Source organism: Corvus kubaryi, unplaced genomic scaffold, assembly GCF_017639235.1.
Source record: "Corvus kubaryi isolate FWS band 111438036 unplaced genomic scaffold, C.kubaryi_AGA036_p1.0 78, whole genome shotgun sequence".
NCBI classification, from domain to species: domain Eukaryota; kingdom Metazoa; phylum Chordata; class Aves; order Passeriformes; family Corvidae; genus Corvus; species Corvus kubaryi.
This window is the reverse complement of record NW_024582065.1, coordinates 8288729-8311340: the sequence shown is the minus strand read 5'-3', so window position 1 is coordinate 8311340 and position 22612 is coordinate 8288729. Positions and strand designations below refer to the sequence as shown.

The window sequence follows — 22612 nt, the reverse complement described above, 5'->3', positions numbered from 1 at the left end:
AAGCAGAGAGGACATGACAGGATTGTCACCAAGGGGATGGCAGCCTGGTCTGAGCTCACTGGGCTGTCAGGGCACAGGAGTTCCCAGGGGAAGCATCTGCTGCTTCCATCTGTTTCACAGGATCACAGAATGGGTTCGGTTGGAAGGGGCCTTACAGACCATCTTGTTCCACTCCCTGCCACCAGACCAGGTTGCTCCAAATCCTGTCCAACCTGGCCTTGAACACTTCCAAGGATGGGGCAGCCACAGCTTCTCTAGGCCGTCGCTGGAAGCCTCTCCAGGAGGAGATTCAGAGAAGCTGATCGGTAATTGTACAATATTCTGCTCCTCTTTCAGGGGCAGTGTGACCATGACCACCAATCCACGGGAGAAGAGTGAGCACAGGGAAGGAGAAAACCCAACCCAACCTCTGGCATGGCACCGGCAAACCCATGGAGGGGCTGGGAATGGCTCCTGCCACACCACTGTGCTGTCAGCAATGTCTCACCCTGCCAACACCAAGCTGCTCTTCCACAGCCAAGTGCAACCTGTGCTTCCCTTCCCTGCCCTTCGTGACAGATTTGGGCCTTGCTGGAGGTGGCTCCTGGGCTGGAGCTGCTCCTCACCCTTGCTGGAGCACCCCGGGACGCGTCCCTGTGCCGAGAGCGCGCCGGGAGCTGCCAAACACACACCAATTGCAGCCCATCCTGTCACTCACACAGCAGCACTTCTGCATTTTCAAGGTGTGGATTTCTGCCCAGACCTGCTGTACCAGTTCAGGTTCAGAAGTGTCATTATCTAATGATACATCCCAAGCTGCTTTAAGGTAATTTTTTTGTTTTAATTTTACATTAGTGGAGAGCCGGACCTTTGAATTGTCCTGCTGCTGAGCTGTGCATTACAGCAAATCTGAGTTAGGGCCTGCATTTAACACCACCACATTTACCAACGCGATCTGAGCAAGCAGCAGTTTGATGTCTCATACTCTAATCCTCCATCTCTCATGGGACACAATGAAAATGCCTCTCAACTCCTCAGCAGTTGCTGTAACTGCTAAATAAACAGGCTGCTGGCAGGTTCCTTGCCCTGAACATGAAAGAAAATGCTAATGAGTTAACCCAACTGAACCAAAAAACCCCCAACTGAACCCTACAGATTCTCTCTCCTTCAGAGAAACAACCTCACACATTTACACCATCATCAGCTGCCTCCAGGGCACCCACAGAGGGGGCCAAAGCTTGGAAGTGCTTCCCAGATCCCCAGCAGCAGCGCTGGCACCGACAGCCAGATGGGAATTTTGGTTACGTCACGTGCAAGTTGCTGCATCCCACCAGCTGCTGCTTGCTGGGGCTGTTTTCCTTAATGAGGGTTCCCTTGTTGGGAAAGAAAAGACTTCAATTTGTCAGTCAACAACTGTCAAGATAAATCCCTCTTCAGTGGCATCGCAACATCCCAGGGGATCACCAGATCGTGTTTCACAAAGCCCTTGCATGAATCTCCCCAAGTGCAAAATAGAGAAATAACTTCCAGGTGCAAAACCAGCTGCTGAACCAGGATTTCCTGCACAAACTCTGTGACCAGCTCTCAAAACACCCCACTTTCTGAGAAACAACTCCAGCAACCTGCAGGTACAAGGAACACTGAAAAATGGGGATCCATAAACCTTTGCTGCTCCTGCAAATGATGGTTCCGAACACCTTGTAATAAATCAAAAAACTTTATTTTGAAGATATATTATAAATGTACAGCACACACAACATCAGTGTCTGGGGTGATGTGTGAGCAGGTTTAAAGCCTCAGCATTCATTCCAGCCCCGGCCGTGGGCTCCACATCTCCACACACACAAGATTCCAGCCTGAACAGGTCTGGCTTTGCCAACACCTCCCTAACTTCCAGGAATATATTTCAGAACACAACAGCAACTGCTTAAAATGATCACAAATTAGCAGCATTCCTTGCTCTTGGCCTGGAGGCCTTCTGCAGGGAGCAAATCCTGCTGGTTTTCTTGCTCAGGGAGAGGTCAGCGACCCACGCGAGCGTGGCCAGAATGAATCCCGAATTCCACAGGCTCAGGGACGTCTGCCCTAGTTTAAGCTTCAGAAAGTAACGTTACACCTCAGGAAGAGCTGTGCATGCCACACACCGGCGTCAGAGCCAGATCAAAGTTATCCTATGCGGTACCTAATTGTTGTATACACAGGTGAAATGAAAAAATGTGAAGTCAGTACCTTGCAATGTAATTTTACTGGTGCTGCCTCGTGGGAAGTGCTGGGTAGCAAATCACATTCGTGTACAGTTCATTAAGCCATGATAAAAATATGCAAATTAAAAATCTCTACAGGCCTCTGTTACCTGCTGCAACAGAGACACTTGGGTTTGTGGGGCTTCGTTTAAAACGTGATCCAATTTCCTCCCTCTCCCCAGAGCACGATATAAAACTATACCCAAATTCAGTAAGAATTTAATGCATTTACATTTACTGAAGTTCACATGCTGCAAACAGGATCTGCATTGAAGATCTTCAAATCTAGGGCAAGAGGTCCTTAAAAAACCCCTTTTGCTACACCTGGATGCGGGGATGGAGGTGAGAACATTCACGTGGACGTAAGATCCCACGCAGGGAGGTGGGGATTGCCCCACACTGCCCTGCCACAGCCAGCACAAATCCTTCTGAGGAGGAACTGTCCCAGAGAGGGGGATACAGGCAGGACCTCCAGCCCCAAAGCTCCAGGACTCTCAGTCGGATGGAAATACCAGCTGGAAGTGCCGCTGTTCTGTTCGTTAATAAAAATGGTATTTATTATTAAAAGTAGAAAACCAGGGTGGTTACTTTGGATGAAACACTGGCTATCCTGTGCACAAGACTTTGGGAAAATTGCCACTGGAGCAGAGATCACAGCAACCTGTGCCTCTCCCACAGGCAATGTTTGCTGACAGTGTCGCTATACATTCGTTTGGTGCGATGCTTATTTCAACACCTTCCAAAATACATTAAAAGATCCTCAGCCCACGGATCACAATGCCTAAAAAAAGTAATTGTAACAGTCCTAACTAAAAAGGATTTCAATAACCACTAAAGAGTTGCTTGGATATGAAAATCAATCTCTGAAATGCAAGTTTGGTTCCAGGAGAGGAGGAAAGAAAGGAGGGTCAAGGTTTTTGGGACAGGTCTGTAACAGGGGCTGCCAAGAAGAAGCCACGAGCTGGAGGTCTTGGAACTCGTGCAGGAGAGAACCTCACACCTTCCCAGAGGAGGAATGCCCTGATGGCTGCTTTGGGAACCATGCAAGTCAATTTTCCAGCTGCATGGAGAACACAAAACGTCCTGGAAATGGTGCAAAGCCCGGCGAGCCCTGACGCAGCCGGGTGATCCCGTGTGACCATTTCCAAGGAGGGATGCAGCAATCCTAAAGGAAGACTCAATGGCACTGCTCACCAGAAGAGGAGGAATGGCAGATTCTTTGGGCTGGACCAGGGAGAGAGGTTCAGCAGGAGAGTTACACTAGCTCAGGCTCACAGGTCAAGATAATCAAGGTCCAAGCTGTAAAGTAGCCACTGGCCTTTTTCCCAAACACATCCCTTTAAATGCATCCCCCTAAAAAGAGAGTATAAATACGAAGCCCTGAGAACAAACTTCCATATAGTACATTTCCATTAAAAATATCAGTGTTTTGATGACACAGTTTTAAGTTAGATACATTTAAATAAATAGCTGGCTACTTGCAAGAGGCCTGCAACATCAAAAGGTATGAGATTGTCTGGCTACCAATGGGGCAAAGAGCAGGAACTGTAAGAATCACACTGTTAGTCACCTACCACCCCATCCCTTTCCTGCTCCATCTCACAGGCTTCCAAATATTCCCTTGACCATGGTAAGAGAAAATTAACTCTGACATGTCTCTGCTAGTTTGAACTTGAGCACCCGAGGTGCAAGCACAAGTAAATCCTCACTGCTGTGAGCAGTTCTTCCTCACAAAACCTGCTGGTTTTAATGAACAAAAATCTGTCCCATGTGTCCAGGGATCTCTCACTGGTCCTCAGAGCAGATCCCCCAGGGAACAGGACAGTTCCTCACCAGGCAAAGCCATACACGTTCCTTGTGCCTGGTGGCTGCACATTCCAACTCCTGAGTGGTGACATTTCAGTTTTTGTAGGTTGTCTAAAAACTGGGCCAATCTGTGCCTTTTCCAGCACAATGGACTCAACTCCCCTCTGCATTTTCAGGGATAAAGCAGCAATCCTACCCCTGGGGTGATGGGACACAGCCCCTGGTGTAATTCACACCCCAGCACCACAGATGTCTTGATCAATCCCTTCAACCTCAGGGTAGTTTTTGGTGGGTTTAAATCAACTCCTGGGCCTTGCTGCAAACACCACACTTCCTAAATTCTGGTCTCCTGCAGCTTTTGGCAACGGCAAACTTCAGTTCTCACAAGCCAAGCAGGGCTCTGCTCAAGCCATCCCAAACAACACATGAGCTGTGGAAGTGTTGAGCTCTGGAACAACAAAATCCAGAAATAACCACATCTCCTCAAGCCTCCCAGCATCCTAAAAATGCAGAATTCCTTTATCCCTACGGTCTCCTTACTGCTGCTGCTGAACCTGGGCATTCTCACCTTCTATTACATAGGAATAATTTGTTTTACTGCTGCTTTCCCCTGCACTTTATAACCAGTTCAGTGGCACTGAGGGGTCCTGGCATTCCAAGGGAGGCAGCTCTGAGCACTTTTATCCCTCTGAGCTCCACAGCCACTCCACCATCCACTCCTGAAATCAAACCCAGCATTTCCCAAGCCCTTACCTTCTTTAAAGGGCCACAACTGCACCAAAGGATCTGTTTGCTAAGTCTGAACCTCTCCTTATCCATTCAGAAGCCAAAAAACCTCCCACCAAACTACAGGGTAGTTTTTTCCAACTTTGCCTTCTAAAAACACTCATTAAAAGGAACATTAACCAGAATCCTGACTGTAGAGAAGGACATTTATCTCTGACATTAAGAACTTCAAGTAAAAGAGTCTTCTGGTATTATTATAAGCAAAAAGCTTCAGGAGTAAGCAAGAAAAATGGGTAAAATAATCAAAATCTTTCATAAGACCACAACATTCAGTCACAGCTACTCATGAGGAGCTGTGCTGAGCTCACTGGAGTGCAGGATCAGGCTCCTGGCTTTAGTTACAGGACAAGGTTATAATTTCATGTCATGTTGTCAGTCTATTCTTAGCAAGAGCCCACAAAAATGGTTTTACTGTCCAATTTGAACAGAAGAAGCATCTCTATAAAGCTTGGAATTTCTAAATGTAGAAGTAAATATTTCAGCAGTCATCAACTGTAAAGCTTAATATGAAATTACAAAATAAAATTTTAAAAAAGAATCCTGGGATAGTAAGACAAGATAAAATCTCAGGCTGCTTTGATTTCCCCACCCTTCATATTAATTATGAGAAATTGGCAACTTCAGTGCCTCAGCTGCATAACAGCACAGAGCAGATGCCAAGTTCAGGCCAAAACTTGTTGTAGGGTTTCAGATTGCATCTTGCTGCATTTTTGTTTAAAAAAACTCCAACTGCACATAAATCCCTCCCACACCTAAAGAGGTGACTTGCAGAGCTGCTCAGGATCTCCCTGTTTGACAGGACACCTTTGTGCTGGTTAAGGACAGGGTCTCCACCTGGTTTCTCTGCAAGATTTGCCTCTTCTGCCTTTCCTGCAGGGCTGTGAAGCACAGGGCATGGCAGGGATGATGACAGATGTCAATCACATCACATTATTTTCACTGAGTTGAAAATAACCCCCTTTTTTTAGCAGACTGCTAAAAAAGTAACACCTGCAGAGCCCAGTCATAAACACCAGCTGGATATTCACAGTGAGTTCTGTTCTTAATAGCTCAGAAATCCTCTCTGAAATCTCAAGCCAGTCTTCTGGCAAAATAGGAAAGACCCAACCTGACAGTCTTGGTATGACCATGATAAAAATAAGGATGAAGAAAACCCACTTCTAACTCAAAGATAGCAATTTCAAGCGTGCTTTAAATACCTTAAACAAGATAAAAACCTGTGTGGTTCTGCTGCTTTACAGATCACCAGCAACCCCCTCCCCATGCAATTCAGCTGCTTTTTTTTGTAAACAGAATAAAACCCCCACGAGCCCCTTTCCAAAAGCGTGCACATCAAAATGGGAAAAAAACCACTGTGTGAACATATCCCTCCTTGCAATGGGATATGGCAGAGTTATGAGCTTAGGAATTGCAGCCACTCGGGAATTCAAGTCTTGATGTGGTGAATTCTGTGGTGAAAGAGATCCTGCACCTGTATGGTACCTGACGGAGAACCTCCTGCAAGTACAACCCCTGTGGGACTGCAACAACACTAATGCAGCAAATAAATAGGAAAAAGTAATGTTATTTATTAGAATTCCGTCTCTGAATGATTCTGCTTAAATTAGAAAGCCAGATAAACAAGCTTGGATAGAAATGTGCTTGCTCTCCCAAGATTTGGGTTTTTAAAAAACATTTCCTAAGAATCAATTTTTTTTTTTAAAAAAAAAACAGTTTTGCAATTGGATAAGAGCCATAAATTAATACTGTATGGAGATGATTTATATCCTATGCTAGTGGTCAGTGACCTTTTGTAAACACCAGCCAGATCCTAGCAAAACTGGCCAGAAAACTGTCACAGGCCTTTTGAACGAGCAATAGTTCTTTCCAACAATCAGATTCTTAAGCGTTTTCACAAAACCTTTTTCCTATTTTTTTTATATATATATACTTTATTTTAAACCTAATACCTGAAAACATAAACAAGTCCTCAAACCTCTTCCACTAACACTAAATCCACAAGGCAACTCACTCCTGTTGGCCGTAACTACGAAAGCTCTCGTGAGAGAGACCCCTCCAGCCAGGATCTCCCCCCTTCCCTCCCTTCCATCCACCCCCTCCCAACCATCCAGGCACCCTCCCGTGGAGGTGGAGGGGGAGTGAGGGGCAGGGGGAAGTGGCACAGTGCACTGGCAGTTCCCTCTACGTGCGATTCAGCGTCTGGAAGATTCGGGAGATCTGTAACATCACTGGCCCCGTTTCGGGATCGTTCATCCACTGAGTGCTGTTCAAGGGGTTTTCAAGCATATCCTCGAAGGCTGCCAAGAAACAGGGATTGCAACAATTAGTCCTTCAATGTTTGGGAGGTTTCAGCAGCAGGACAGTGAGAAATAGCTACAGCTCAAAGGCAGTGCCCAGAAATGTGGGAATCCACGTGTGTTCAAGGGTTCCCAGCCTCGGATGATGCCACAGGCTTTGTGCTTTCCTCAGCATTAAATTCACTGCACACAGTGATTAAATACTCAGCCTGGATTATGGGCCAGCCCATGAAACCTCAAGGACATGGGGTTGAAAAGGTAAAGCCTTAACAAATGTGTCCTAGCCTCAGTCTCCAGGATCATGAAATCCACCCATCCATTCCTGAATGCTCTCCTGCAGCTCCACTCCTCTGATCAAAGCTTTTTCCACATCCCAGCCTGGATTTCTTGCACCAGTATCCTTTTCTTCCTTCGTACTTAACCAAGACAGTTCATGGAAAGCACAGTCACCCCGTGCCTGTTCCCTGTGCTGCCCTTTGCCTGCTCCATGGCTCCTCTGGAGAGGAAATCAAGCCAGCAGAAGCAGCAGCAGATGTGCCAAAGGCTGCACAGAGCCAGCACAAGTGTAGCCCCTTAAGCCTCCAAATCTCAGCACTTTTATCTCTTCATAGAGGCCCCTGGAGCCACCAGGGAAGCAGCACCTTGTTCCTCCTTCCTGGTGTCTGGAGAGTAGGGGATGTCAGAGAGGCAGAAGGGGAAAGGTTGGGTGTGCTGAAAAACGACCTCAATTTCTGAACAGGGAAAGTGGTCCAAATATTTAATTAATATTCTTTCTGTCTTTACAAGAAGCTTTGCTGCTTGTTTGCTTTTTTTTGTTGTTTTATTTCATCTAGTTTTGACTCTTCTACTCATGCTGAAGGAACCAGACAGGCACTGCAAGAGCCAAGCTGCAAATCTGGCAGAGGAATGGGCCAGGCACTGATTTAAGCCCTTTGAGCTGGGCTCCTGGACATTTGAAGCCAGTCATCACAGAATGGGACAAAAAAAGCAGCTGCACAGTCACCAAAATGTCAGTGTTGTAAGAGCCTGGTCCAAGGTCAGCACTAATTTTCCCAGGAGTGTCAGTGCACAAAGCTCAAGTGCCATTAGTGGGAGCTGGAAGTGCCCAGCACCTCTGAAAGGCTCCTTATTAATACCTCGCTCAAGGTCATGCAACTTGCCTCCAGGAAAGCCCAAAATAAAATCCAGATCTCCCCTTTCAGCACTTGAACTACTTTCTTTTATGCAGACTCACAAGCTCAAAACTAAAGATTTATAGATATTCTGTAAGGAACTCATCAAATGCAAAACCTCATTATTAAAACCTGTGACATAAGCAATTTGCAGATGTATCATTAGGAATATATTCTCTGATGTTCATCCGAGCTCCACAAGCTCCTATAATGGCATTTCATTTTCTATTTATATTCTGAGCTGCAGTGTGGAACCCCTGTTGGAAATGAAGAGACCATTTGTTCAGAAATCAAGAGTGGGAAGGTTCTGCTCTTGAATTATTTAAAGGCTTGCAAACTCTCCTAATTACATTTAAAGTGGTATTTTTAAAGGTCCTCTTGAATAAGCTGTGCACACAGCCTTTATTTAAAAGCATTGCTTCAAATAAGTTTTGAAGCCAAAGATTAAATGCAAAACGTTTTATCTACATGACAGAGCCAGTCATTGTTCTGTGTTGTCGAAAAGAGCAATTCCTCAGGGATGTGAGGCTCTGTGAGGCTCCTCAGCTGGGTACACACTGTGCCCACAGCCTTTCTGACCATGAGCACACAGACTTTACCACAGAGCTGAAACCCAAGCAAGGGGAAGGGTGTTTTCCCATTTTATCTCCATTTTGATAGGCAAAGCCTTAGCTCAGCCTTCTTGTTTGGACACTTTTCCACAAGTTCCCTTCTGTCTCAGTGAGCAGGCCTCACGCACAGGGAGCTGCACAGCAGGAGACTGCCTTGTTTTTTCTGTGAAATAATCAGAGTTCTAGACAGACATTCCTGATTTTTCCCCTCGTGGCCAAAGGGAGCACACAAAAGGTCTCCTAAATCCACAAAAGCATTGCAGCGAGCAGCTATTAAAGTTCTGAGTTCAGCAAGTGTAATCCTGGGGAATTAGAATCATTTCTGGGACAGCCCCAAGGCCTGCTCTGGGTTCAGCTGAGCTGCAGGATGAAGCAAACTAACAGCAGAGCTGCTGCAAGTGAGAAAAAGGCTCCGGAGCTGCCCCTATCCCCCAAAGGGGGCTGTCACCACCCAGCTTCTCCTTTGACTTCCTGGCAAATCCGCATCTGTGCATCAGGAACCCGCACAGGACTTACCTAGTAGAGTTTTAGGGTTGGTGAGCCCTAATTGTACCACTGGGTTTTCTAAGATGGCTTGGAAGAGAGGGCTGTTGGTGTCAATGCCCTTATCTAAGTCCTCTGGAGAAGGTTTTCTGTCTCCCAGCAGCCACTCACACTGAAAGAAATCATCAGGCACATCAGATGTCATTAGAACCAAAGTGTCTCTACTCAAATTGCTAATGTGGCATTTTAAAAATACTTCTCCCTCTCCCGGTTAAAGCCTGAGCTGTACATTTCCTTTCACACATTCATTTGTACCATCCAGCCCAATATCCTCTCTCCAACAGCAGCCAGCACTGGATACTGAAGAGAGGATTCCCTGGCTGTCAGCTGTGTCCACAAAATTTTCCTTAACATACAGCAGGGGACTAATCAATCTTGGAAAAACTTCCTGTTTTCTGATTCCAGAAACGGTGGAAGCATTGCTGCCAAATGCTAATTTACACACTGCATGGTTTGACTGTATCCTGGATCATTTATTCCTGTCCGAAACCAGATATTCTTGGGAATACCTTTTCCTTTCTCATGATAGCACAATCTCTTTTGCAGACTGTGGTGAGGGAGTTTCTCAACAGCTTTTCGAAAACCCAGCCTCAACCTCACAGACCCTGAGCTCCTCTGAGGAGTCCAAACCCTTTCTATTCCAGCTGTGTATCCAATCTGAAAGAGGCACAGAATTTGTGCTCCTGAATCTCCAGTAAGGGCTGACTTCATGGCAGATCAAAACATGATCCAGTTCAAGGATGAAAGCATCAGTGGGACAGACCCTTGGAGCAGCAAGGAGCGGGAAGGACGCTGTACTCACGGCTGCGTTTTGCTGGTTGTTGTTCACTCTGAGTGCATCCACCACTTCCTTTTCATCAAATCCCATCTCCATCAGGGCAATGACAGCCTAGAGCAGAATCCCACAGCTAAATGTTACACTTAGAACAGAAATGAGAGCAATCATATCCCAGAGCAATACGTGGGGTAAAACCCCTCATAGTTTCTGTTTGCAGAGCACTCAGCAATTTTATTGACAAAGTTTTCAAATATTCTGTATCAAAAGTGTCTCTATCATGGAAGAAGAATAAATCTTGGGAGTGAAGGTGGTTCCTATCCTCAACACTGGAAGCTGAATGCAAGGCAAAGAGCAAGTATAGTTGGGGTAGAAAAGAGAAGGAAAATGAGGAGAAACACCTCATTTGGGAACTCTCCTGTCACAAAGCTCTTGTTCACATCTCACTGGCAGATCAACCCTGATGTGCATTTGTGGTTCTATTCACCCCATCTAATTTCACTTCCCAGGCTTATTACACTGCTGGTGAGTGTGATGTATTCAGACAAACACACCCAGATATTAGTATGAGAATGTTTCATTGTTTAGAAATCGCACCCAGGCCATCAAATGCATTTGCAGCTCTTAACCCAAATCTCAGAACAGCCAGCTGTAAACCCAAGGTGCCAGATGTCACAGAGCCCCTCCTGGTGTGTTCCCATTGGGAGAACAACACATTCCCACTGCAGATCCAAAAAAAAGGCAACTTCTGTGTTCACTGCAAGACTTTAATCTGCTGGTGGTACTTGTCCTTGTTCCCTAAAACAATGATGTTCTTCTGTCATTTCCACAGAATCATGGAATGGTTTGGCTTGGAAGGGACCTTAGAGATCGTCCAGTTCCAACTCCCTGCCAGGAGCAGGGACACTTTCCACTAGTCCAGGTTTTTCTGAGCCCCATCCAGCCTTTTCTAGAGCCAGAGGATCTGCTCCTGTCCTGCCACCCTTCCCTCCCAGGCTGCAGTGAAAACAACAATGCCAGGGGTCTGGAGCTCACTTCAGTCCTCTCAGAGTTTCCAGGTGCAGAAGTAACAGTGCCAGTCATGGAGATCCTGCTATCCCAGACAGCAATGCATTCCTGAGGCAATATCCCTGAATTTAAACACTCCCTGAACACCTCCACTGAAATACTGCCAAGCCAGCCCAATATCCATCTACCCACAGGTCCCATTTCACTTATTAACTAAACCTTTATTTGGATTTCATGGTGCCCACAAAATCCCTCCCAATGCCATCAGTTCCACAGGGGATAAGCAGCACCTACCCGTGGGTCTGGACGAAACTCTCTTTTCCTCCGGATCTTCTTGAATATTTCCGTCAGCTCATCCTTGGCCTCTTCCCCGCCCTCCTCCGAGCTGGGGCCTGCAGCTGCCTCAGCAGAGGAGGCAGCACCTTCAGCTGGGGCTTCTGCAGGAGTCTGACCTGGCAGAGGAGCATCCACAGAAGGGTCATCAGCGTGTTCTATCAACCACTCCATGGCCTGGGTCACCGACATGCTGGAAAACGCAGGAACACCGGGATGAGACACTCAGATGTGACAGCTCCACATACATTCATTTATTCCCATGGTGGATGCACCTGCAGGTTAATTAGTACCTGAAAACTCATAAATAAAGTTTTGGAGCTAATGTCAGAGCACCTTGATTCTCTGGGCATCCACAATCTTCTCTGAAGCTGAGAAAAGAGAGGATCCAAGTCCAACTTGGACCTGCAACCCAGATTTTAGAAGGCATTTCTGAGGCAGTCACCTCACTCTCTGCAGCATCTGCTTTGTTTCCCAAAGAAGCAGTGGCTGTTTGAAATTGTGGACAGAACTGCCAACATAGCACATTCCTAATTTACACTGGAACCACATCTCAGGTGTCAACAGCTCTGTTCCTGAGGGAGAGGCAGCAGAACACCATGGTGTGCCAGCATCACTTGCTGTGCAGTGTAACTGCTCCAGCAAAAGGATCCTCAGAGCTCCCAACACCTCTTCCCAACAGGTAGAAAGGGAAAAGCACAGATAACACTAGTGCAATGAATGTGTAATTCCATGTGACACACAGGAATTGTTACATGTTCATGGAAGGGAAAGCCTTTGCCTATTTGGCTTTTCTGTTACCACATGAAAGCTGCAGGACAAGAGGGGAGAAAGTCTTCCTGCAATACTGGAAAAGTGTCACTGGAATATGTTGTGGACTCTATCACCAACATTTTTCCAGAATGGCCTAACAAACCCCTCTGAGGAGGGAGGCAGTACAGCTGGCTGTTCTTGGGGCATGAGAAGAACGATGTAACCTCCTGTTTTCCTGCACTTGCTCTCTGGACTTCACAGTATTCTTGGAATTTTTAAAGATCAGCACAAAGTATATTTCTACAGCTGAAAGGCCAGGGTGGATGGGCTAAGTTTGCCTTTTCCTCTGTAAAATCTGACTTTAAAAGCTGAAGACCCACAGACCTTGCAGAGCACATCCAGCACCGATCCCCCTTCCCTGTGCCACCTGCACTCTGCCTGAGGCAGCACTTCTTGGAGTTAATACTTTCTCCAACCTCCATTTAGGTGACCCATATAAGGAAACAAAGAAGATGCAAAACTGTGTTAAAGCACAAGCAGTAGGGGCCAGGCAGGTGCTGGAACACTCACTGGTTCAGCCGGAGGGCTTTGACAGCTCTGCTCTCTGGGAAGCCCATCTCGGTGAGCTGGCGCAGCGCGATCTCGTCCACCCTGTCCTCCTCATCCTCATCCAGCATGGCTGCACACACACAAACAAAACAGTGCTCAGATTCACTCCAGGCTCATACAAACCCCTGTGTCAATGGAATGGCATGTGTTAACTTCATCCCCCATTCTCTCTCCCATCCCTCCTTTTGTTTCTGCCCCCAGTTTGCCACCTCATCATGTAATTTGCTGCACTCAGCTCGCTCTGGCTCAGATTGATTCTTCCAGGACAAAGACTTTGCCCAGATGTGTTCAAGATCTCAAACAAAAGGCCACAAACTCTCACGTGACCATGGGATTTCCACACAATTAAATATATGAGATTCACTGAAGATCTGTTAATCATTTCTCTAGAAATTAAGTTGGATCTGGCCGTAGCAGATCTCAAGGATGAGCATTTCCCACCAACCTGATCAAGAGCCAGAGTTCCTCCTCATTTTACTACTTCCTTCTGCATTTTAAACTATTCTTTACTAGCCCCACTAATAATTTTTAAATGGAACTTCTCACCCATCCCAAAGGGACCTTTTATGTCCATGACTTTCATCCACAAGGTGAAAATTTTGCCACAAAGTTTTCAGCAGCTTTGCTGCCACATCAGTGTCTGAACTTCACTCTGAGCCCACTCCTATGCTCCAGAAACAAATTGCCAGGATTGAATTAGCAACTCTAAAGATGTGTTCATACCATTTGCCTTCTTAAATAGTTCAACTGCATCTGGGTTCAGTGCTAGCAATTTCTGTGCAACTTCTATGAGAGACACTAAAATCTTCCGGAGCTCTGTCTGGAACTGCAAGAAAGGAAACTGTCAAAACATTTAGACAGGAAGTTACCAGCCATCAGTGAATCTTAATGTATCTATTGTTAGTAACACAGCAGCAGCCTGGCCCTCTGTACACAGGGTTGCTTTATTAGGGCTTTATTTTCATTGTTTAGTCTCTCAGGAGGTCTGGGACCTTCCTGTGAAGCGTTACATAGAAGCAAAAGCTCCTGGGCAGAAAGGTCCTTTTATTTCTACCACACCCAGCAGCAGTCAAGGAAGGGAAAAAACCCACTGCAACCCCCTGAACTATTTAAGACTGAAGAAATAAACCCCCCCAACTTCACATCTGCCACAAATCCTGAATGTGCTCTGAGGCTTTTCCAAGCACAAACAAAACATTTAAAATCATAGTTTAGGACAGTATTTTATTCTCACTAAACAGCATAAGCTGTGTCTAAACCTTAAGCTATTTAATGTACATTACAGACACCTGAATTTCTCTTATAACGAAAACAGAACTGCATTCACAGGTAAGAGAAAAGCTTCTATAAATATATATATATATAAAAGCCTGTTTGGGTATTGGTGTGTGGGTTCAAATAGATGCAGTACTTACATCCCTCATGTTGTGGTGGGTCACGGTGCGGTCCACGCTGCGGGCGGGCAGGTTGGCAGTGGCTTTGAGGATGGCATCCTTGTCAGGAGCCTTCTGCTCCTGCTTCCTCTGCAGGGAAGGGAACAGGAGCAGGTTTCATAACCCATTAGCCACAGGACAAAGAACACAGCAGAGAGTTTCACATTCCTCCCCAAGACACCAAGCAGTGCTCTGTCACTTGTAACGCCATGGATTAACAGCTCCAGGAGTATCCTACAATTACAGGACCGAACTGGGCCTGTTGGGCTGCCCCACTCTCAGTCCTTACACCCAAACATGCAGGGGAATTCCAGCATAAAGAGGGACAGTGATGTATCCCAGAGAACTGGGAGGCCTCTGAGTTTATGTGATACATCAACTGCAGTACCACTGGTGCATAAACACCATCCTGACCTCAGGAACAATTCCAATAAAACAAAGTAAAACAGTAAGGGGCAACATTTCAGGGTTAGAGGGTGACAAGTCACACAGAGCTAAAGGCAGAAGACAACCTGGCAGCAAGCCAACATATTTCTTTGGGTTTTCAAACAAACCAAGGCACTTGCTGAACTGTATTTTAATTATTAGACATTTGTTCAAAGATGAAATCTGTAACATTTCCACAGAGTGCATCTGTGTGTCTTATTTTAAGGCAGATGTCCTCAGAACAACAGTTAAAAACGTAAAATCAGCTTCCTCTACGTTGGGAAAAAAATAGGAAGTAATTCCTCTGGAATTTAACTGGCAGCATCTGCCTCTCCAAGGAGAGTACATCACAGTAACCCTTCCACATAACAACGATAAAGCAGAAGTTAATCAGAAGTGTCTTGGACTCACCTTCTCCTCTGCCACCACATCTGCCATCTTGGGCAGCAGCGCCGGCGCGCGCTTCTTGATCAGCAGCAACACATCTGCGAGAGAAGGACACTGCCACAGGTTAGAGAGCCTGGGAGAGCAGCTGCTCTGAGACACCCCACAAACTCAACTGCTCCTGGAGGTGAATTCTGTGTTAGCTCCACTGTGGCATTTATTTAGCTTCCTATGTCAAAGCAGAGAGTAAATCTTTAAAATGTTACTGTTTGGAATTTGCCAAATGAAACCCAACCTCCTGCTTCCAGGCTGACAGAATTCAAACCCAGACAATCTCACCTCTGTCCTGAATGTTTTCCTCCAACACTGTTTTTGTGTCTGTCAGCACCTTCTCAGAAGTAGCATGGATCAGCTTATGATGTGTCACAGTTTTGGGATCCTCCAAGCTCCCAGGAACACACTGCAGGAGACAATAAATACTGCAGATCACAAAACACAAACTTGGCACTCAGGATTCTCCACATACAAACTGTGCATCATTTCCTGGCTTCTCAACAGCTTAAGCCAGAGGTCAGTGCACATAAAGCATTTTATTCAAGAAAATTACGTTTGATTTGTGCCTGTGTGAGTGGATTTGTGCTTTCTCAGGACACCTCTCTCACACTAAATGCTGGGAGCCTTGGAGATTTGGAGCAAAGCAAGGATGCTCCAGGACCCACTGCTACATTAATTCTGCAGCAAATCACTCGGGTCCCTCACTCTTGGTGAGCAGCAATTGGTATCACAAAGTAAAAATGCAAATCTGCCAAGAGCAGCAGGGTTTTGCAGGAGGGGAGGCTGTAATGTTGCCGTATGTTCTCATTTGGAGTGTCCAAACAGGACTCCCTGCTTCACCTAGCAATTATTATTTACTCTCAGAGTAAACAAGCCACTGCCAGCAGTGATTTTGGTTTATCTGACCTTAAACTGGGCAGTTTCTGCACATTGTTTCAAGCTGAAATCAAGAGATTTGGCTGCTGGAGCCCTAACCTGGGTTCCTGCTGAAAAGGCTGAACCAAAGTTCTGCTCACAGCTCTTCTTCCCAACCATAAATAATCAGAATACAATGGAAATTTTTTTTGTGCTCATTCCTTTATTGCAACTCTAAATTGCATGTCAATTAATTCACTAGGAAATCAGTTCAAATCCTAAAAAAAGAGTGCTCACACAGGCCTTGAGCTGCCTCCTCCTCACACTAGAGTGGCTCCAGATGCACAGTGAGAGATTTCAGGAACATTATTACATCAGTGCATCTAGAGGCTTCCAATTTGTTTGAGTGCAAGAAGAAATCAAAGTGCTTGCAATTCCAGAAAGGCAAAATTAGAAATAACAACCTACCAAACCCCAGAAATTGCTGCTGCTGTTCCCACCACAAAACAAGACACTTAATACTGACCTCGCCTGCTCTGCTCACAGCAAACAGCTTTTAACAACACTTCTAAATGTTTCTACCAAGCCACTTCCACTTGTCCATATCTGCACAAGAGAATGTTCCTCCTTCATGCAACAGAGCCATTCCCAGAAATCCCACTGAAATCCCTAATATTGATGGAGCATTTAGTGCTGTTCATCACCACCTTTCCTGCTGACTGCAGCTGATGGAAAGCTCAGCTCCCTGCTGTTTTTCCAAACAAAACACACTTGTTTCCAACACGGATTCCAGTCCCTCACCTGAACCTGTGCTCGGTTCTGACGCCTCACTGAGACTGAGGTGAGAACATCTGAGTCCTGCTTTGTCTAACAGGAGCCTCTCAGGAATCCTCCAGCTCATGAAGTGCTGAACCAGGGCCAAAGACTCCATTAACAGCTGGAAGAACCTCCTGTAATGGATCTGATCAGGTGCCCAAAATGCCTGGGTACGTCAGTGGAACATCTCTGCAAACAAGCTCAGAATATTCCTGTTACAGATCCTGAGAGTAAGAGAAGCTGAAAAGGGCAGCTGGGAGGTGTGTTTGGGGTGGGACACACAGACCTATTACCCTATTTTTCCCCAGCACACATGAAGGAGTGTGTGAGGACAATCACGTAATAAATGTGGGCAGTAATTAATCATAAAACTAGTAAGGTAAAAGTTTAAGCAAAAAAATTAAAGTTCTGTGGACACCAATTCTTATTTCCTGTTCTTCCAACCACTTCATTAACAACTGCAGAGAATAGTAGGGCAGATAGGAGCACTACATACACCAAAGAGGCTGCTGAGTGAAACACCTGGCTTATCTGTACATTTTAACATGCCCTGGAAACAGAAAAAACACCTGACCAGCAGTGCCTTTACTCACTCTCACCTTTTCTTTTTAATTCTGGAGTTCCCAGCAGGCTACTCTGCCTGGCAGGTGACAAACATTTGCCACTGGTGATGCCAAGCACCTCTTGCAAAGCTTGGAATCCTGGTAAACCACAAGGCTTTGTTTGTTTTTAACTATGAAATAGCTTGGGTGTTTTGGTTTTTTTTTTCTGCTTTTAATAACAGGAACATTTGAAAATAGCCCTGACACTCCCTCCTATTAAACTTGGGTGGCTTAAACCATCTGTTTAAACAAATGATGTTACAGGTAAAGAGGCAAACCAGTGGGAAGGGTTTATTTCTTTAACAAAAGACCCCAAAATATCAAATTTAGGGGGAATAAAGACATCAAGAATGGCACTTCAGAGACCAGCCAGCATTTGAATATTATGGAAGGAAAAGTGACCACTTTTTCAGTTCCAACCTGTTACAAACATCTCCCTTTGCTTCCTGAGAGAATGACTTCAAAGATGTTCAGGAACACAATCATCAGTCTCTTAGAAGAGGTGGCTGCATCAATTATCTCAAGGGGTTATCATGATTCAGGCCATGATCAGGAGCCATGATTTTTCCAGGCCTATTTTTCCCCTCCATACAACTATCTGTTATCCATTATGGTTATGGAAATCCACCTCAGGAGCACAAAGCAGCAGAGAACGAAATCAAATGTCACTCTGAGTTATCAATTGTCTCTAAACCCGCTCTCTGTCCGTGCAAAGCCATCCCCTCTTGTCCTGGCACTCCATCCCTTGTTATATAATCTCTCTCCCTGTTTCCTGTCAGCTCCCTTCAGGTACTGGAAGGCCACCTGGGCACCTTTATTTCACCCAGGAAATAAAACCTTTAACCCTTCAAATGTGAGTTAAGCGGTTACCAACTACAGGCATCTTCTCCTATTGCGCTGGTTTTATGGGAAAAAAAGTCTTTGCAAGACTATAAAGACAAACCCTCCTCACCATTAAATGTGATTTAGTGATCTGTGCTCCCACAGGGAGGAGTTGAGGCTCCAGCTTTTGCCAGCTCCACAGTTCCACGTCCCTCAGGAAGAAATGCAGCAGGTCAGGAGTGCAGCTGCCAGGCCAGGCTGTGCTGGCCCCAGACTCCTGGCCACGGGTCACCACGCTGCTGTTGTCAATCAGGACAGCAAAACCCAGCTGTGGCAGAGCTTCCAAACTCAAACCTGAAACCACTGGGTCTGACACTGACACACCAGAGAGCCTGTGCTCCCCTGCTCTGCTTCCACAGCCTGTGCCTCTGCTTTGGACACGTTTTCCCCTGCACACAGCGAGAAGTGATTGACCCTTTGGCCACTTGCATCAAGACCTTATTGTTTTAAGCACGAGGAGAGCATTAGAAGAGCTTTTATCTCCCCAAAAAAACACCTCTGTTGTTCCCGTGCCAGCACAGGGTGAGGCTGCACTAAGATTTTAACAAAACAGGTCATTTCTCCTCCACGGTTCCTACCTTCCCTCTTTGTTCAGGCACAGAAACAAACCAGGCTGTGATCCAACGCACACCCACCAGCTCCCACAGCACGGGCAGGAGCTGGTGATCTCTGACACCGCTGCAGAACACACGCCTAACTCCCTAACCAAATGTTACAAAGCCATTTCCGCCCAAATCCTCCTTTCCCGACACACTAAACTCGCCGTTTTCTTTCCGTAGGGAAACTCTCACGGCGTTTTCTTTCCGTATGGAACAGTTTCACGTAATTCGGGGTGGGGAAAGCAGACACAGCAAACCAGGACACAAAGCCACCTGTTTACCTCAGCTAATGTTATTTTTTTCTCTTTTTAAAGACATTTACAGGGCGTTGGAAAAATCAGTTTTCCTCACGGGACAGTTTCCTTTCCCCTGGACTGTTAACTCCGGTCGTTCTCCCGATCCCCGGTTTCCAGCCCCGCAGATCTCCGGGCGCTCTCGGTGGCCCAGCCCGGCCCCGGTGCCCGCTCCTTACGTGCTTCAGGCACCGCTCCTTGAGCTTCTCCACCGTGGTGTCCTCGGGCACCTCCTCCAGCCACTCGGCGCCCTCCATGGTGCACACATGGAGCCTCAGCACCTTCCCCGCAAAGATCTTCTCCTCCTGCACGAACATCGCCCCCGGTCCCGGTCCCGCCGCTCCGCCCCCGCCGCCGCCTCACCAGGCCCCGGGCAGCGCCGCGCGCTCCCGCCCGCCCATGAAGGTGACCCCGCCCGGCCCGGGAGAGCGACGGCCCGGCCCGGGCGGCGCGGGGAGCGCGGCGGTGGCTGTGCCCGGCCCGGCCCTGCCCGGTGTCACCGCCGGTGTCACCGCCCGGGCCCCGCCGTCCCTCCGGGGACACGGCGGCGCTCCCGCCGCGACCGGAAACGGAAATGCTGGGCACCGCGGCGCATGCAGGGAGATGTAGTTCTACTGCGGCGGGCTCCTCCGGAAGTGAAGGCGAAGGAACACCCCTTCACGCCCGCCCCTGGGAGGGCAGTTAGGGTTTTCAATCTTTAATAAACCTTTAATAAACCTTACATAAACGATTAATGACACTTAATGACGTTTAATGACGTTTAAGACCGTTTATCAACGGCTCCTCTGCGCCGCAGTTAATACGGAGCTGCCCCGCTCCATTGTGGGATCGCGGTCTCTCCCCGCCCCGGTGCGCGCTGGGACTGCGGCGCTGCCCGGTGCATGCCGGGAGTTGTAGTTCCGTCCCTCGGGTCTCGGGCAGTCCTTGAGGCGGCCCGGGCACGGCTGGGGGGTCGCGGACACTCCGGGAACACCGGGAGGCACCGGGGCGATGCTGCTGTCCCGAGCGGAGCGGGATGGAGCGGCCGGGGGCAGCGGGCATTCCCCCTCCGGCCGTTGGAGGGGGCCCGCGGGCTGCCGGTTCCCGGCCCGCTGCCGTTCTTCACCGTGGGACTCAATTCCCAGCCCACAGGGGTTATTTGTTTTTATCTTAGATTATTAAAATTTTTATGTGTTGTTCAAACCGTGTTGTTTCCAACGGCTCGGGCCCGAGCTGCGCCAATCACTTGGGTTCGGGTTTAGTAAGCGTTGCAAAGTTTTTGCGAGTTTAAAGTACGTATTTATTTAAATTAAAGCGATAGATTCGCTCAAGAAGTGGCTCTCCTGTTTTCCAGCTGCAGAGGTTGAAAGTGTGGGTTTCTTGCGGAGGCATTTTGGGGCTCTGACAGCCCCAAAACACATCTGTCCCAGTTGTGTTGGACAGGAATTCTGCGGGATTGGGGCCACGGGAAACACCAGGATCTGTCTGTGCCCGTCAACAACAACAAAAACCCCTCCGTAATCCACTGCAAAGCGCTGGCCACGCTCGCTCTGCACACCCCGTATGCTCTGAATTGCTTTCCTGCTCCTTCCCGCAGCCTGACACGCTGCGGGGTTTTTTAGTGTTAAATACGCCATTAAAAGGGGCTTGAAATGAGAAAAGGGCGCTGCAGGCTGCTGGGTTTTATGGATTTATTAAATGGAGCTGTTCTTGTTCAGAAAAGAAGAGGAATCGGTGGGATGTCCATCCCTGAGAGCGAGCCCCGCAATGCCCGTGTTGCAGTTGGTTGAACGGCAGCTGAAGCTCTGTGGAAGAAATAAATCCTGGTGGAATCAGGCCCAGAGACAACAAAGGCGATAAAGGGTTCTGTGAGGGGGAGCTGAGAGCTTTGGGGAGCCAAAACTCGATCCTACCAGAAAGCAGAGTTAATCTGGGGCTGCCGAACGCTGTTGCACGAAGCCCCAACCCCAGGCTGCAGCTCTGCGGGTCTTTGCCCTTGCTCCACGCTGCACCAGCAGCTCCCAGAGCTCAAACGGGAGATTTCCTATCCCGTTTTCCAGCATGCCGAGGAATCCCATCCCTCTCTGCTGTGCCGAGCTCAGCCAGCAGCCCCAGAGCCCACGAGAGGGAGCAAATTCCTGCTCAGCAAACTCCCGGCCAGCAGCAGCTCCCGCTGGGAATAACCACGCGAGCTTCCCTCCCAAAAACGCGGCCCTGGAGCCCGGGGGTGCTCCCGGGGCTGGCACGGGGGGGCCCCAAGTCCTTGTGAAGGGCCGAGCACCAGCTCCCCGGCCACCAAATCCACCCCGAGAACTCATCTTTCCTGCTGATCCCGGTGGTTTTGCTCCCTGCAACTTTTCCCTGCTCCACGGAGGGAGCTGAAGTCTGGGACTCACTCGGGAAGGAGGCCCTGGAGTTGGGGACAACAAGGATAGGGCTTTGCTGGGAATTCTTTTAAACCAGCCAGGGAGCAGGGGGTGATCTCCCAGCGGGATAAATCCAGGGGTGTGGAGCTCTTGGTGTGCCCAGGACCTTCCACAGCCATCAAGAGGCTCTGAGCAGTCGCTGCTGCGAAGGAGAAGCAGTATCTGGAGATGAATCTGCAGCTGAGGCGGGGGAAAAAAAAAAGATTTCTGCTTTCTGGCCATCTCTTGCGTTGAAGCAGCACTTGCCTAACAAAAGTGGAATACTTTATTTCCGTGCTTTGAATGCAGCTCCTGTGTGCTTGATAAAATGAACCCATAAAATTGCAAATATGAGGCAATTTGACTACTGATGGCTAATGCATCATAAGGGCCCAGGGAATGGGAGCATTTAAAAATACCCCATCTAAACATTGGGCACTGCCTCCTTGCCTTGCTCTACAGCAGAATAAATAAACAATATGTGTCTATTACGTTGCTATTGTCCGAAGCCAAAAGAATGAGTGCACAATGTGTTACTTGCTTTTTATGGCTGATCCATTATGCCCAGAGACCATCGTGGGAATGAGGAAAGGGGGAATCAACAGCTCTTTCCCTTCAAGGAAAGGCTCCTCTTGTTTCACATCCCCGGGGGAATTATTTTCCGTGGTTGCATGCAGCAGCAGGATCCTTCTCTGCTCCCCAACCTTGGCCAGGGCTCTACCCCGGTTATGGGGGGACAGCAGAGCCAGGGGAGGGGGCACAGAGCCCACAACACTCAAACACCCCCTGTTAGTGCAGGGAAATAGAGGGAGAGCAGCTCAGTATTAGTGCTGATTCCTGCAGGAAACAAAATACCAGGGAGCTGACAAGGAACATGAAAAGAGAATTTTCACAAGGGATGGGGTGCCAGGACAAGGGGGAATGGCTTCAAACTGCCAGAGGGTAGGGTTAGATGGGATATGAGGAAGG

At 47.6% G+C, this 22612-nt stretch overlaps 1 protein-coding gene across 2 annotated transcripts; it reads right to left on the bottom strand.

Moving 5' to 3' along the window:
• Window positions 1–1680: 1680 nt before the first annotated feature.
• UBAC1 (UBA domain containing 1) lies at window positions 1681–19844 on the bottom strand. 2 transcript variants are annotated; one of them, XM_042052344.1, is made up of 10 exons: window positions 19439–19844; window positions 15498–15618; window positions 15186–15259; window positions 14331–14438; window positions 13639–13756; window positions 12877–12985; window positions 11515–11746; window positions 10240–10326; window positions 9411–9549; window positions 1681–7111 (listed from the first exon to the last, which is right to left on the bottom strand). In XM_042052344.1, the coding sequence occupies exons 1-10, from the start codon at window positions 19574–19576 to the stop codon at window positions 6996–6998; spliced, it is 1242 nt and encodes a 413-aa protein (XP_041908278.1). In that variant the 5' UTR covers window positions 19577–19844; the 3' UTR covers window positions 1681–6995. The 2 variants fall into 2 exon arrangements, with proteins under 2 accessions (XP_041908278.1, XP_041908279.1); XM_042052345.1 differs by having other exon boundaries at window positions 13639–13741.
• Between the last annotated feature and the right edge of the window lie 2768 nt (window positions 19845–22612).

Coding starts and splice junctions, on each gene's coding strand:
- UBAC1 (XM_042052344.1), bottom strand. CDS start 19,576: ATGTTCGTGCAGGAGGAGAAGATCTTTGCGGGGAAGGTGCTGAGGCTC. Junction 14,439..15,185: donor ATGTGGTGGCAGAGGAGAAG/GTGAGTCCAAGA, acceptor CCTTCCCTGCAG/AGGAAGCAGGAGCAGAAGGC. Junction 12,986..13,638: donor ACTATTTAAGAAGGCAAATG/GTATGAACACAT, acceptor GTGTGTGTGCAG/CCATGCTGGATGAGGATGAG.